Genomic DNA, 17,303 nt, shown 5'->3' with positions numbered 1-17,303 from the left:
TTTAGTCGGAAATAAATACTTTATGTCACCATTGCCATCAGGAAGCATTTTTTGAACAATTGTACAGGTAGAAGGAGATGCGCGCAGTGTTTGATTAAACAATTTTTCTAGGTGGAAATAAAAACGTAATAAAAAATCAATCTTTTTTTTTTGCCTCAGTATTCATGCAATGACACCATTACTCGAGTGTAAGAGGGGGATAACTGTCACCCCCGACTGATGTTATCAGATCTGTTTCCCTTCAATCTGTAGCATATCCACAGTGCTCCCGATTTCATAGTTCGGTGACACAGCTTCAGCAGACGTCCGATGTCTCAGCGTCGCCTTTGAGCGAAGCGACAGTGACAGTTGACTTCCAGGCGTGTTGAAGTCCGCGCAGCATCGTCAGAAACATGACGTGCAACCTTCACGGAGGAACTTGAAGCATAGCCCTAGGAGGTGTTCACACCGGTCCCAACACTGCAGACTACGATAACAGGTACTGGTGCTCTCAGGGCAAAATATAACGAGGGATAAGACTTTCGTATCCCTCCACTAGAGGTGTCTTCAACCCTGTGCCGCCTTTAGCCCCCAGTCGGTCAATGTTACGCATGCTTCGCACTGTCAGGAGTTGTTCGTAAGAAGTGCTCATCGACCTAGGATGAACAACGCGCCGTCCTGAAGTTCACTGGCGGCGCAATTCAAGGGTGTCGTCGCATGCGAAGAACAGGCGTGCTCAACTTTCCCGGCATGATCGAAAAACTCTCGATCGATAATCCGACGAGAAAGATTTCACCAAGATCTGCACGAGAGCAGCAAGTTCACACCGCACGCTCGGCGCGAAAGCAGCGAATGTTCTCTAACACACGGAAGACTTTGGTCCGGGCACTGTCAATATGAGGCATTTCGCTTTCGCCGTATCCGAAGCGTTCGAAGCCGCAACGGCGTCAGTCACGGAAACGGCCACGCTTCCCGCAACGGTCACGACGGGCGGCGCCGTTGCATCTTGGACGCTGGGACTCGACGAACTGAGGTGGATCGTGGCCACCGCCTCTTCGTAGCTGGGCGGTGCATCGATGGTCCACACCGTCTCGCCGCCGCCGCCGACCACGACGTCGTCACCCGGCGTTGGCCGCGCGACGTTCTGGACGTGGTCGCAGACAGCTACGCAGGAAGAGACCAGGAACAGCGTGCCCCCGACGCAGACTAGGCCTAGGCCGGCCAAGAAGACCACGTCTAGGCGCGTACGCGAAGTGATACTCAGCAGCAGCGGAACCATGCCGATGACGATGAGGAAGAGGCCCACGTTGAAGGCGCGCCAGGCGTTTCGCGCCAGCGCCGAAGGCAGGTGGAACTTGACCATGGCCTTCGGTTCTGCGGGAAGAGAGCAGACGACAGTATTGGCACGTTGCCTTCGAGTACTCGTGAAGGCAAACAGACGAAAACGGGCGCTGAGCACGAAGGAAAAGAGTATACGCGGAAACGTCAGCAGAAGAGAGCGGCAATAGTGATTTGTGAACGTGTATGTTCAAGACAGTGCAGACGTTTCAAATGCCGGGAGGATACAGGATATACGGGACAGGATAAACCTATTTGCTCAGAAACCGCGTCATGTCCTGTGCGACCGTTGGCTTCTATCAGCTCTCGAGTGCTATCATATTGGCTTAATTACGAGCGCTGATTGTAGTCTGGGGAGCGAGGTCGCTATTCTCAAGGTTAGCCCAGAAAGCAGGGAAGGACGAACTGTGGTCTGCATTTTGGGTACTATATACACAAGAAGCAGGCATAAAAGTTGTGAAATTGAAAGGGCAGCTTGGGTTATCTCTTGCACGGAGGTCATGGTACAGCCGTAGCCATCGTAATGTCTAAGTGTTACTGCGGCTGCATGCAAAAATGGGTACACACTTGGGTTTGTGAAAATTCATTTGAGACAGAACCCTTACTCCAGGCCCTCACCACATATTGTACCATGTGTCCCATGCAACTTGTGCAATAAGTTAAAAATATTCTACTGCCACGTAGCTCGACAAAACCTCGGTAATGTTGTTTTGCTGTCGCTTGCAGCAAGTCAGACTATCGTTTGTATTTCGCTTAACTGCAGGATTAGTTATTATTAATTAACGAACTGCTCAGCTATTATATTCAGAGCAAAAGTATCAATGATGAATACGAAGTACAAGAAAGGGCCTTGTGACATATGTCCGTATTTCGGGGCGTTTCTTTCAGGCCCTTAAAAAAAACGTTTATGTACCACGTATTCAGCAACAAAATGATGGATCTGGAATTTTTGAAGATGGTCTACAATTTTTTCACGGAGACTTTTGCGCTGAACATAATATTCGAGCATTTTATTAATCAACAATAACTGATGACGTAGTTAGCCGAAATACAAAAAGAAAATAGCCTGACTTGCCCCAATGGACGGCAAACAAAATTTGATTCGGTCCAGCTACGTGACATTTGCATTTTTTCAAAACGTTAGCTAAGTTACGCGGGACACTCAGCATATGTCGTGGTAAATGCGAGATGATCGTCCCTATATAATAGTATTTTAGCATATCGTCTACCATTACCGTTGTCGCCTGCCACCGTCTGTACATGCGCGAGATTCAACGTGCATGCTCATGTGGTAGCAAGTGGGAACAGTAACCACAATGGTAGAACAGTAATGCTATGCCGAAATACCACATTGCTCCAAAGCTTTCTTGGGCTAGCTGACCAGTATCGCCCCTGAACGCTGCTACTGATTCTGCAGTTTCTTTCTCTCTTTGTGTAATCGCAGCGGTATGTTGGCTCTCGTGTGTCAGCGGTTGCGCGCACACTGTAAAAAAGTTTGCACCCTTTGAGGTGTATATCTGCCACACAACGATAATCGTAATCTGCCTTGATGCGTTTCCTTTCTTTAACGCTGCGAGCCCGGTACTTTTCAGTAACGAACGGCATGCGCGTTATCAGCATGATAGCATTCCCGACAGGAAAGTAGCGGGCGCGGCGTTTTCAAGAAAGGAAACGCATCAAGGCAGATGATGATTATCGCTTTGTGGCAGATATACACCCCAAAGGGTGCGAACTTTTTTGGAGTGTAATACACAGAAAGTTCTGCGAAAACTCCGGAAACTAAAAATGAAACATTAAGACCTTGCTTAGTGTGTCCTAGTTAATAGAATATATACACGCGATGCTATTACACTAGACACTGCTGTGTCACATGAGTCCCATGGCTACTTTTTTGGTCTCTGTGTATTGCAATTGATATTAGCAAAGGTAGAACAACAACTTGACAAATCCTTCATGTCCCACCGTGCGGAGACAGCTGACCAGTGGCTCAAGTATACTCTGTCATTACAAAATTAGCTTAGCTTCTTTAGCTTGCTCACTTTGTTGTCTCTGTAAATGCACGCTGGTGACGTCGTGGTATGTTTATGGACACTCGGAGTCCTCGGAAAAGTTTTCTAGCTGGGTTTTTTATCTTATCTGGCAGGTCGGCCACTCAGATTCAGAATATTAGCGCCAATAAAATAGCCCCAGAAGGGCATCAGATCATCACCAGGTTAGAGATAAGCGCCGACCTTTGGCTGCATGCAGCGAACCAGGGGAGCTCCTTTGCGGAACTTTGGTACATTTACACTTGGTACATTTACACGGCGATTACGATGAACAACATCTTGAAAGGGTCTTCCATTGTCACCTACGGTGTGCATGCGCTCAGAGCTGCTGGTTCTTGGAAGAGAGCATTTCAAGAATTGAGTGATATAACTCTGATGCGAATAACTACACGTGTGTTTTTCACATAGCCACGCGAACCTTCAGCCTCAGCCGTATGTTTATCGTTGATTGTCTCTTATCTAAGCTTCGCTGTATACTTATCACGCGTGTTCGCAACAGCTGGTGGCAGTGACGTCAGGAGCACAGACTGGCCAGCCGCAATCGCCCACTCTCGTGTAATGTAGGCCAAATGTTAGTTTTTCGAGCGCTATTATATGGACGCGTGGTCCCCCTTTACGCGCGGGAGGCAACTCACAAAACACTGTGCGACTTCCTCGAGCAGTCGGGCTTCTCCATCCGGCTGCTCTGCGTGACCTAACGGTGCCAGTGTGCCGGGGCCGGGTGACCAACTCTCTCGACAAAGTCGCTTCACAAGAGAACTAGGGATGTGTTTGCGTAGTCGCCCTGTTGTAAATGTGTGAATAGTTTACCTTTACGTTATCTTCAACGCTACGCTGTCTCCCTGTCCTTTTAACATCAACCCCCCCCCCCCCTCCATTGCTGACCACTGTCCAGCTGTCAAGACACCGCTGTACAGTTACTGCGGTCAGTAGTAATGTTCTTTTCATTACTTGTATATCTGTCGATATAAATAAACAACCAATTGCATACGCGCGGAATGTCGCCTCAAGTCGTCACACTCCAATGACACGCTTTGAAAACAAATGCCGTAGTGTATAGTGTAATAAGGACAATAAAGGCACTTTCACGACATTAAGCACTTCCTTTCTGTAGGTCAGCGTGTCGAATAGAAAAAAAAAAAGCTATGATACAGACAATCTATCGAGGATTGTCATGGTCAGTGCGAGAGCATTTGAGAGAAGACTCGCCTGAGGACGTCATAATGACCATCACCATAGGCATCGTCATCCTTACCACCATTAAAAACCATGGGCGCCATCATATGTATTAAAGGGCAGTAGTACATTAATAACTATAAGCGGCGCAAACTTGCAGAGCTCTAAAATAGGAGAGAGACAGACGCATGCATGCGTTCGGCCACAAAAGTCTGCGGCACGGCGCGGAATATATATATATATATATATATATATATATATATATATATATATATATATATATATATATATATATATATACAGTGAGTTAATTTAAATAGCTGAAATATGTCGCAATGACTACGGCACACCGAAACTTCGAAATCGAAACTATGTGCCGCAGCTTCGCGGTAACTTAGCTTTTTCGAAAATATTGTGTCTCGTAAGGTTTTGTGGCCGATTGTACTATACTTTTCTGGCATATTTATTGCGTGCTGCAAGTTTGTGGCCATAAACCTACTTGCCCGACAGCCTAGTGTTGTGATATACAAGATCAGTTTGATGTTAAAAACCCGTGCATGATCCCTTCTATAGGCCCAGCTACTGTGAAGGGAAAAAAAACAGTTGAATTCGGTTTGTACGAATTCAGTTGGCACCATGCTTTCATTGAACTCCAGGCTGCTATTTCAGAGACATCATTAAATAATTTAGACCAACGTACAAACAAACGAACAAAGAAAGACAAACAAACAAACAAACAAACAAACAAACAAACGAGCAAGCAAGCAAACGAGCAAGCAAACAAACGAGTAAGGAGCAAGCAAACAAACAACAAACAAACAAACAAACAAATAAACACGCCGACTGTCGCGATTTCTCAATGTATAGATCCACATCATTTGTAGTCTATGACGACGTGAAACCCTCGCGTTTGGAAAGCGCAACTTTACGGAAGGAACCTCTGATAAACGTAAATGTTCTGCACTATTTTAGCGTTGAAATTTATGTACTAATACGGTGCTGAAATTGTCAGGTACATCGCTCCATTCCAAAGACCTTTCCATACGATGTGACACGTCGCACATTACATATCAGAAGATGCATAATCAGATAAAATGTAGCTAAAGATTATACATATATCTACTTGCTGTCGCCATGTGCCGTCGGTTTCCCGTAAATATTAAGTTCACAAATTGCGTAGTTGCACTGTGAATCCGCTAAAATATGCCTCTTAACGTTCTCACAACGCGAACGAACACCTGTAACTACAATGTTTAGAAATCTTGCTTCGCACGGAAAGAAAAAGGAAAGTCCCACACACACAGGAGAAGGTCTGATCATAAGAAGATAAACACGGGGAAAGTTGCATTGACTTACCAAGCAGTATATCGTATCTCTTTAAGAGGTGTATAAGAGGTTTTTTTAAAGCCCTGTCAAGACGACCTCCAACTCGACCCTCGGGTCTGTTTCTGCAGAAGATGGACGCTAATGCTGTGCTCGCAGGCATAAAGCACGCTGTCCTGCTCGCTCATGAGAAGGTTCGCGATGGATTGCACGCACCCGAGTGCACCAGTACCCTGCCCGAGAACCTCGCTATCTAGGGACGGTATTCTTAAGTGGCCTAAGCACGGGAATCTCTTGGCACGATCATCTGCATGTACGTGCACATTGGGCGGAAGTCGGAGCCTCTTGAGTGTGAGCCTACGCCGAGTGACAATAAATATATAGCAACTAAGCTCTTTGATTTCTCAGAATCTCGAGTTCTCGCTTGCACGGAGGGCTTTTCTCTATCTCTCTCTTCTGTGTGTGTGTGTGTTGCTGGAACGGCTTCACCCTTTCAGAGGTGATAGATCATTGTGTATTGCACTTCCTTCGAGCCATATCGCTTTGTCGGCGATATGAAGCGAGCGAACGAAGATAAAGAAAGATGCGCAGGGGCGCCGGACGGTACGAGATGCAGCTGAAACAAAATGGAAGAGGTCGTGAAGATCGGCGCGCACGAGAACCAGTACAAGGCCAGAAAAACAGGGAAACATTCACATTTTTCTTAAACTTGTATGCGCTTACGGGCGAGCTGCTGCTGATCACGAATGCCCCATTCTCGACCCACCGTACTCACAATCGCTTTGCAAGGGGAAAGGGAATTGGCACGGAAGTCGGACGTTTTGTTTATCATATGATGTGATTTCTCGCGGTGTGGTCGTACCCCTCGCGGTTACGACCTATCTTTTACGCTTTTTGCATCAACACCAACGGGAGGAACGATGGTTCGGTGAACCGGGACTGAGATCGAATTATCGATTGACTGACTTCTTGAATTCAGGCAGGTTGATTATATATAGAAATGCTTAATATTTATTTATTTATTTATTTATCGAGTCCAGCACTGGGGGCAGACGCTGTAGTGGAGGAATCAGGATTTATTTGGCGGACTGAGGTTCTCCAATGTGCAACCAAAGCGCGTTACATTACCGTTTCTTCCCCCCTTTTTTCATTTTGCTGTTATGAAAAATGCGGCTGCGGCGGTGAGGAAGAAAACCGACGACCTAGCGCGACGTTGAGCGGAGCCACCCTAGCGGGTTGAAAGGTTACCATCATCATCATGCTCTCACTCACTCACTCACTCACTCACTCACTCACTCACTCACTCACTCACTCACTCACTCACTCACTCACTCACTCACTCACTCACTCACTCACTCACTCACTCACTCACTCACTCACTCACTCACTCACTCACTCACAAGGTTTGACGTACAGTCAGCAATGTGTGCCCACGACGATAAGACGTGTCTATTATGACTCTTTGCGGGATGATCGAAGTTGGCCGACATTGGTAGAGGAGTTGGTCGAGCTGTTGCAATGACATCGGCCCAAGCCGTAACTCGTATTTGCAACCGATTACTGTGACATCACGCAATTGATAGGGGTCCTCTTTTCATCTCGATTACGAGACACAGTTGCGATACGTATCACCTGCATTTCGAGCGTTGTCCTTGAGCCATGAAGCCGGTATCGTTTATCTTCTTCCGGGAGTCGGCTGCATATTTGCTTTCACGCCATTTATCTCCTACGATGGGCGTTAATCACTACTGATTTGTGTATTTTCTGGGCTATACAGAAGCTCACGTAACGCCACTCAAGACAATTCTTTGTTATAGCAACGTTCGCAGGCGACGAGTGCGGAATGTAATGATTTAGGCGCTAGCACATATCTAAATAAAGAGACGATGACGCTGACGACGATCATGCTTGCAATAGTTATTTAAGACTTAATGTGAAACTAAGAGGAAAAACTAATAAATGTGTACTGATAAAATACTTTCGAAAGCTTTTTTGTTTGTTTGTTTAGCGTGATAGGTTCATTATTAGAAAAGAAAACGCAGGACAACGTCACTTAAATTTTCTTGCCGGAACCCCATAGCCAATACAGGAGCGTGGCCTCAGGGCTTTCAATTTGTTTTCTAGTATTTGAGTCGTAGTGGTCGATTAAAGTGCTTGAAGCCCCTTAACTTCAGTGTTTAACTTCCTTTTAGAATACAATGCATGCCATGTCTACCGATAACAAATTTACTAGGCCTAAACAGACGCTATGCAAGTTTATGAAGTCACGGTGTAGTGGTGTGCAAACTCCAAGCCAGGGTCGCCTCTCCCCTCCCCCCACCCCCGCCCCCCGCCATTCGTTTTTGCGTCTTTTCTGGGTTACCAAGCTTTTTCTCAAGGTAAGAAGGACTTTTTTTGGGGTGTTGTAGAAGGGTAATTTACTTTAAGCATTGGTCTTTTGAAGCTGCATATTCTATGTACTACTAAAATTGAGATTTGACTTTTGTGCCAATTTCATTCAACATTCTGTAGGCTTCGCTCACATATCTGTGCCTAGCCGCTGTATATACAGAATGTATGCACAAAATTAATGGCAACCTAAATAAATGGAGTGGGAACGCGAATCTGTCGGCCAATTCTATATGTGGTTTATGATAAGCAATCTAAAATGGACCAGAAGTCACTTCCATGTAATCCAGCCAAAGCAATACGGAATTCATCACAGGAACGGAAAGGTTAACAAAAGGGATTTCGAATTCAACTGAAGTCAACGGGGTGTGTGATAGAAGAAAGGACTGAAAGCCAGTGCAATCAACTCGTTCACCCAATCACAGACAAAAACAAATCGCAGCAGGCACAAAACCATGGTCGTACCACTTCAGGAAGCCTTGACTTCACATAGATTCCGACATTTGCGTTGGATCTGCACATTTTTGACAACATGAATCTCTATACCAAGTCGCTCGAATTTCTGTATTTCTTAACATACCACCAAGGTTCAATTCAATTCAGTTCAGTTCATTGCTTTACCTTTGTTTCTGGTGAAAAGAGGCTAGGGAGCAGCCACGAAAGCTTATTAAAATAGCACGCGAAGTTCGGACAAATGGAGTGCGGGCCGCGAGGGCAAGCACTCCAGTATTTGTGACACTGACGTCGCTCGTGGTCTCAGTGCGCAGTTTAGTAGTTAAGCGTGTTTAGATACCACGCGCGCGGCAATTGCACGTCGAAAGATTAAGCGATTGCACTTAACGTCGGCTCCGACCACTTGCGTTTTAATTTATAGTCAATTGCCCACTGAAGATCCACGAAATACAATACTTTCGCATTAGTAAACAAGCAATTCATTCTAAATCTCCTCCCTGCAGGTGCAGACAGGAAGGAGAATTCTTTCGTAATAATCGCATCAATCAATCAATCAATCAATCAATCAATCAATCAATCAATCAATCAATCAATCAATCAATCAATCAATCAATCAATCAATCAATCAATCAATCAATCAATCAATCCAATCAATCTATCCTTTATTTTGACCATGAGGTTCTCGGTGAAAAAGCCGATTTTTTTCTCTGATTTGAGAGTGAATGTCTCGCACGTCATACCTAGCCGGTATGGTGTATCGCTACGTCTACTGGAGCTCGTGGAAAAAAAAAAAGAGTCTTTGTGACATTGACCTAGGGCGCATGCCACAGGCATGCCGTCATTCACGATTTTCAACGAACGCAGCCGTAAACTGCTGAAATGGGTTGTTGTTCTTAACTCTAGGTGCTTGTGCACGTACATTCCTTATCTGAAAACGTGCCTTTGTTGAGGCCGAAAACAAGCACAGTAACAAGCCCTTCGCTAAACGTATGCGACCATTGTGTTCGGGGTCGGCAAATCAGAAAAACCATGGCGCGAACGGCGGCTTTGTGCACGTGCTATGCAACCGTTGTTGAGGAAGGGTGGGAGGATGCAAAAACAAAAAAGCGCAATGGAAGCCGCAAACACGCTGTCGCATTCCATGTTCGCACGGCATTCATTTGACACGTAACAGGAAGCTTGTTTTGCAACTTATTTTGGTCTGAATCCACAGGCGGGGACGGCTGACCTTTCGAAACAGATGGACGGGACCTTGCGAGTTGGCCAGTTTCTTTCCTTTTATTGATTTCTGACGTTCGAATCGTTCCTTTCTCTTTCACAGCGTGGTGGCATTGGAACTAGGAGATAGCAGGCTCGCTATCAGTTACGCGGCGTGGGAAACGGCACGGTTGCGAGTGAACGATGAGTAGTCGAGAAAGGTCACTAGCTCACTCGAAATGCCCTTCGGGCCCTCTTCGACGTGTTCAAAGGCTTTCGAGCGGCCTGTTCGAAATAGCGCATTCTAAGGAAAGCATTCTAAGCACATAGATTAGACGACAAAAACGGTAAATATTTGACACCGAAAGAAGCTAGAAGTTGAAATACACGATTGAAACCCTGCAGCTTGCTTGTTACGGGACTTGCCTGAAACAGCTCTACTCATTGCTAAGTTTGGAGAAGCTGCAACGAAAAGCACGTCTATCGGCTACTATTGTGTGTCGATTTTCTTTTTCTCACAGTCAGGCTTAGATGGTGGAGAGGAACACGACAATTCATCCTAGCTGTATGAACGTACTTCTATGACACCTCTATGTACTGTGCGTATGAAGTGATAACCGAAATAGTGTAGGCTGAGATTAGCACCTTTCTAAGTACCGCTGCCTACAATACAGGCCGATAGCTGAACTGACCTGTATTCATTGACATTCGTCAAAACATCCGGCGCAGCATGTAATTGTCGTCGGTTTGATTAAGCGGGGTCAGCTCCTACCACGCACAATGAACTTACTAAATTCTTTCACTTAGAGAGAAGGGTTTTCCGGCCGCCTCACTCCAAGCTAAGCAGGCCGCAGGCGGTCACGCTCAGACTTTTGCAAACGAACTCCTACCCAAATCCGGTGTCCCTTAACAGCATATATCCCGAGATGTATCCGAATTGTTCTTGCGTGGCCTGCGGTGAGGTGGCTACTTTGCCTCATATGCTCTGGCAGTGCGGGTCGCTGGGCCCGAAGTTCACCAAGGAAGAGTGGGACGCGCTCCTGCGAAGTCCCGTCTTTGAGGACCAAATCCTGGCCGTCCAGCGCGCCCGCGATCGGGCCGGCAGACTAGATCTGCCAGTCCCGTCGCGGGATTAGTCGGGTGCGCGTTTTATCGCGTTTTGCTGGACCCAATAAATGTTCACTCACTCACTCACTCACTCACTCACTCACTCACTCACTCACTCACTCACTCACTCACTCACTCACTCACTCACTCACTCACTCACTCACTCACTCACTCACTCAAGCTCCGTAAAAAAGTCATTTTATTTTGATGTTTTCGTCCAATCATGTATCTTCGCCGTATGTTGTACATTTACCAAAGAAATAAACTTTTTGTGTAATGTTGCATAAATTTATTTTAATTCGATTAGCAGTTTTCGTGTACTTCAGGCGTTTTGAGCCTATCTGTCTGTCTGTCTGTCTGTCTGTCTGTCTTTCCGTCCGTCCGGCCCCTAGGTACGGGCTCATGCTCGTTGATGCCGTTGTGGTCGTTCATCGTTACAGCTTCATGTTCTGACTCTCGTCATGCCGTCCTCGTCACGCCTTCTACGCCGACCCACTGACTCATGTCTTTTGGCTTGGGACACTAAATATGTGCTTGTGGTGACGATGCCGTCGGGGTCGTTGCGTTATTGTCATTCCTTGTTATCCGACTCGCGTAATGCCGTCATCGTCATTCCATCGTCGTCGTACGGTCGCGCATTCACTGTCACACCGCCGTCGTGATGCCGGCGCTGTCGTTCCGTTGTCGTCGTACACTCCAACTTCGTCATCCGACTGTCGTCGTGCCACCATCGTCATACATGCTTCGTCATACGCTCATTGTCATCCCACTGTCCTTATACCGTCGTCATGCCATCGTCGTCATAGCATAGTCGTCATACTGTCGTCATGCATTCATTGTCGTAACGTTGTGATGTCGTCGCGCTCATTCCATATTCGTCATACTAACTTCGTCATTCGACTCTCGTCATACCGTCGTCGTCACGTCGTCGTCCTCACACAGCCATCTTCACACCGTTTCCGGCATGCCTACGTCGTCGTGCTTTTTTTTTTACTATCATCACTTCAGTGACGTCATCCCACTGTCGTCGTGCCATCATTTTCGTACCGCCTTCGTCATTCCGTCGACGTCAATCCTTCTTCCTCATTCTATTTTTGTCACGCTGCGGTCCTTCAACCGTCATTATGCCGCCATTGTCATGCCATCGCCGTCAGACAGTCGCTATCATGCATCTGTCGTCATACCATCGTCATCATGCCGTCGTTATCGTCTCATTGTCGTCACTGCAGTTTCGTCATCCGCCTCTTGTCATGCCATCGTCGTCATACAGGATTCGTGACACAGTCTTCATAACGCCATTATCGTCGTACACTCTTCGTCGTCTCATTGTCCTCATACCGTTGTCGTGCCGTCGTTGTCACCGCCATTGCGATGCCGTCGTTTCATCATCGTAATTCTGCCTTCGTGATCCGGCTCACGTCATGCCATCGTCGTCATAACGTTGTCATCATGCCGCGCTTTACCATCGTCATCACTTCAGTAACGTCGTCCCGTTTTCATGCCGTCGTCCTACCGCCTTCATCGTTCCATAGACGTCATTTCTTCTTCGTCACTCTATCGTTATCACGCTATCTTCGTTCAGTCGTGATTAAGCTGCCGTTGCTACGAAATGATCGTCATTACCTCGTCACATGCCGTCGTGCTCACACAATCGTCGTCTTACACTCGTCGTTAACCCATTGCCCTCATGTCGTGGTTGTCGTCGTTAATCCATCGTCATAATTTAAGAATCCTCATCTCATTGTTGTCGTGTTGTCGTCATCATACCCTCTTTGTGGTATCCATGGCTACAAAGGAAACCCATACTGGTTCCTCGAAAGAAAAGCCTCGCAGTTGAAGAAAAATTCGTCGTGGTCCGGGACTCGAACCCGGGACCACCGTCTTTCCGAGGCAGCCACTCTACCATCTGGGCTAACCAGACGGCTAGCAGATGGCAGGACGAAGTCGAATCTGTTGACAACACGAAGCAAAGGCAAGAGTTTGACGTAACAGTTCTGCGGAAACCCGCAAGGTGGAGAGAGGTAATTAATAAAGGGAAGCCCTGCTATCTGCTGCCTGCCAACAGTTGGCCTTAGCGAGCCAAGAGCAAATTCTAGTTTCTAACGATTTAACATGTGCTAGTAAAATCTCTTACTTTTAGATTTTAATTATAGGCTGTTGTGATAGCAAATCACCAATTTTCGTCTTATATATCACTCTTTTTCTGTCCCGTATACCTCCACATGTGCAACTTTCGAACATTTAATAAGGTGCTTCCATATAATCCGTAATCTTCTCCCGATGCTTCAAACGCACGGCATTTTTTTACCGTGGTAGCTGTGTGCAATGCGTGATTCTTGAGCTCTGCTGCAAGTGCGCCTTTGATCGTTGCTCCATAGCATAATGCGAGTGAAATGCTCATTTGTTGTGGCAATGTTTGTACATAGTCATAATATTATATTAAAATAATCGCATTTAATAATTGCTTTACAGGGCGTGTTCCATGATTACACGTTCTTACAAATTGCTCATGCCTTGCCTATTAAGACGTCGCGGTACAATAAAACATGGGTTCTTCCTATGTTCATCTGACGCGTCTGTACATAGAGCCGTCGAAATAGGCCATGCAAATCAAGAAGATGTGGTAGTTTTGTTTAAATGCGTTACTTAAAAAACATTGATTGTGCATGCAGGAGAGTTTGAGGCCGTCAGTAGAGAATTAGCATAGATTTGAAAAGCATATGCCTTACTGAAAGTACTTTATAAGACAAGCAATACTAAAATATTCGCTTAAGAGATAAAAATTCAATATCCGTGTTTGGTGTTTTATGCCGCCGGCATTTTTCACATATGAAGCCTAGTACAATTATTGCATTTTATTTTTTGTTCGAATATTTTGTCATTTTTCTCTGTAGCACAAGAAGCATATCAAAAGATCACATGTATACACTTGAATTTGAAGACAAAATGTAATTGGACCAATATTCTCACCTTGTAGAGAAAATGTCAAAATGGTCTCCAGGCGCCGCGAAGCAGTATCGTTCTTCGCACTGGTTGCAAAACACGAAAGAAAAAAAAAATAAAGCGGCACACTATAGAAATGACTTGGGAAGGCTGTCCTTCTCTGCGATGTCGATGACGGCGAACATTGCGTGATGCAGACGGTGGATTTCAAGCAGACGATCGGCAGCGGGCGTCTTGCAGACAGCGCTGATGCGTGCACAGCAGACGGCGACGAGCGTACAGCAGACGAAGGCGAACGTGCAGCATATAAAATGCCCGCGTTCCTCTGTTTAGCACAGAACTGTCAATTACGTGACCGTGCGAACAGGAAGCCTTGATGAATGCTCCGCCAGGCCCCTGTGCCGATGAGATGGAGGCACTAAGAGAGAAGGAGGGAACGCACCTGCACTTGGGTGCAAAAGAATGACGCAGGAAATAGAATAAAAATAAGAAAGAACACGCCAACAGGCACGCGCTAGGTAACCGGCGAGCTCACCGTCATAACGTTATCGGATGACGGCGTTGTCGTGCTCTCACACACACGTTCCAGCGCGATATCAGAATACTATGCTTCGCAGCAACGCGGTCTTGGCGGCTGAGTCGTTTTAGAAAGTTCCGCGAGCTGTGGCTACGAAGAGACTAACATTTGTACTTCCCGGCGACGGAGGATTGCTTCTAGATGCGTCTATACGGCTGTCCATCACACTTTGAAATACTGAGATGGTTTTATAAAATAAGGTCTGGGGCACTGCGATCGTTGCAATATGCATCTACAAGGCTAGATTGCTGTTGTTGTTGCTACCTCATGACGTGGCTCATGCCCTCCGCCCGTAGCTAGCACCATTCTCCTCCCCCTATTTCACAACTCCCATTTCATTCCTCAAGCGAAAACATGTTGACTTACTGGAAAGAGCGAAGGCCAGGCATCCCCTTTTAAATTTCGCGCCGGATCCTCCGCGCTTTTACGTCAGTGTGACGTCACGTATTTGAAGCATTTGGTCGTGCTTTATCCGTTTCAGTTCTCGGAGCTTGCTCGATTCAGTTGTTTTGTTCTGTTATAGAATGCGTTGTTGTTCTTCATCGAAAAATAATTATGTAGCCCCGAGCACACAAAGTGAAGAAATCCCCGGCTTTTTTCGGGAATTTCTGGCTGTATATTTTCTTTTTTGGAATTTTTTTCGGGAAAGGTGGCCGCCCTGCAGTAGGTGGTGTCCAAAACCGGACGCCTATGACGTGTTTCCGGCTCCCGAAATCACTCCCGCCGCGTTGAAACAGCAAAAACATTCCCTTTAGATCCGCATTATAAATCCAGAAGGTGCCACCTTAAGGCGCGTGAATTTCGATGCCACCCATTGCAGAAGCCCACTTTATTGATACACATTGACTTAATATCAATCTCTGATGAGAATCAAAATGTTATAGATAAGAAAGAATTCGGCCCCCACAGGGGCTTCTACGTCAACAGGCGTTTGGAGTGTTGCGACACCACGAACCCGAACACGTGGGGGTTGGATTTCCCGCGTCTAGCCGTACGCCACTTAGCCGTGTCCAGGGAAAAGGGGATTCTGGGGGTTGAGCCTATGCGGGGCGTTTGGACCTTTATGGCCCCTCGGGGTAGGCAACAAACCCCTTTGGCTTCCGCTTCACGCACACTCTAAAAACATTTGCACCTGTTGGGGTGTATATTTGCCACACAACAATAATCGTCACCTGTCTTGCCCGCATTTCCTTTCTTTAACGCTGCGAGCCCGGTATGTCTAAGTCACGAACGGCATGCGCATTATCAGCATGACAGAGCATTCTCGACAAGAAAGTAACTAGCGCAGCGTTTTCAAGAAAAGAAATGCGGGCGAGACAGATAACGATTATTTTTGTGTGGCGAACATACATCCCAAAGAGTGCAAAATTTTGTTAGAGTGCAGACGGCACCCCCGGACTTACCCACCCGGGGGAAATCGATAGTTGCCTTTTCCTGTTCTCCTCTGCAATCTTCGACTTTCCCTCCCACTTCCCATCTGTCCTGTCTTCACTTCCCTTCGCAACCATTTTTCTGGGCAGCAGCAGCTAATCTGGCGTAGTTTATCCAATCTTGGGTATATTATATTAGGTTATGGTATCTATGCACAACAATAACCCTCAAAGTGAAAGATAATGTTTCATTCGAAGAGGCGCGGAAGCGGCTTTCATTTGTACAGGGAACTTTGTACGCCGAAGAGTCACGGCAAGGGGCAGTGACACATCGATTCTCGGCCACCATCCGGACAACGCAGTGTGGACCGGCGTACGCCATCCCTCAGCCAAAGCAGTCTCCTCTAGCTGCTCCGTCACCTAGCAAGAAGAGCCAGCAAGCCGCCGTGCCTGCGAGCTGTAGGCCCTTTGGTCGGTCAGGGAGGCCCAAAACACCCCCGAGCATCCCCCCGAGAACGGGCATCCAGCGCCTCGGTGGAGGCCATTGATACATGATCACCAAGGGAACCGGCGTCTCAGACGCCGAAGGAACAGCGCAGTTCACTGGAGGACGCCAGGGAAGACAAACCTCGGATCATGGGGCCTGGAAAGGGACCGGTGGGCTAACGTAGTTTTCCTCTCTTAAGCATACAGCACAAAAAAACACCTTCACTATGGATACACAGAAGTATTATATCGGAATGTCAGCGGTCTTTCCTACAATTTCGGCGATGCCGAGGAACCCCTACATAAACATAATTCAAAGTTGCCGTGTGTTCAAGAGAAACATCTGAGAGACACACAAACTTCCTTCGTCAATACTCCACCTTCAGAAAAGGCCGAAATGTGGCTGACGCCTCGTCCGGCGTTGTAGCAATCGTTGCAGACATGTAGGCCTTCGGACGCCCATTGAAGCGGTGTCAGTCCGGGTACACACTAAAGAACGTTTACACCTTTCGGGGTGTATATTTGCCACAAAACAATAATCGTCATCTGTCTTGCCCGCATTTCCTTTCTTGAAAACGCTGCGCTCGTTACTTTCCTGTCGAGAATGACCTGTCATGCTGACCACGCGCATGCTGTTCGTGACTTGGGAGTACCGGGCTCCCAGCGTTAAAGAAAGGAAATGTGGGCAAGACAGATGACGATTATCATTGGTGGCAAATATACACCCCAAAGGGTGCAACTAAGTGTTTTTAGAGTGTAGTTCTTTTTAATAAGCTAGTAGTGGCAGTTCTCTCTATCTATCTATCTATCTATCTATCTATCTACCTATCTATCTATCTATCTATCTATCTATCTATCTATCTATCTATCTATCTATCTATCTATCTATCTATCTATCTATCTATCTATCTATCTATC

The 17,303-nt window shown here is 46.5% G+C and overlaps 1 protein-coding gene across 2 annotated transcripts; it reads right to left on the bottom strand.

Moving 5' to 3' along the window:
• LOC126525683 (uncharacterized) lies at positions 1 to 14,549 on the bottom strand. 2 transcript variants are annotated; one of them, XR_011896140.1, is made up of 2 exons: positions 13,980 to 14,549; positions 1 to 1,353 (listed from the first exon to the last, which is right to left on the bottom strand). XR_011896140.1 is itself a non-coding variant. In XM_050173595.3 (2 exons), exons 1-2 carry the CDS (start codon positions 6,025 to 6,027, stop codon positions 839 to 841), a joined length of 645 nt encoding a protein of 214 aa, XP_050029552.1. In that variant the 5' UTR covers positions 6,028 to 6,113; the 3' UTR covers positions 1 to 838. The 2 variants fall into 2 exon arrangements, 1 of the variants encoding a protein (XP_050029552.1); XM_050173595.3 differs by lacking the exon at positions 13,980 to 14,549 and adding an exon at positions 5,898 to 6,113.
• Positions 14,550 to 17,303: the final 2,754 nt, after the last annotated feature.

Source organism: Dermacentor andersoni, chromosome 8 (assembly GCF_023375885.2).
Source record: "Dermacentor andersoni chromosome 8, qqDerAnde1_hic_scaffold, whole genome shotgun sequence".
NCBI lineage: Eukaryota > Metazoa > Arthropoda > Arachnida > Ixodida > Ixodidae > Dermacentor > Dermacentor andersoni.
This window is presented reverse-complemented; position numbering and strand designations above follow the sequence as displayed.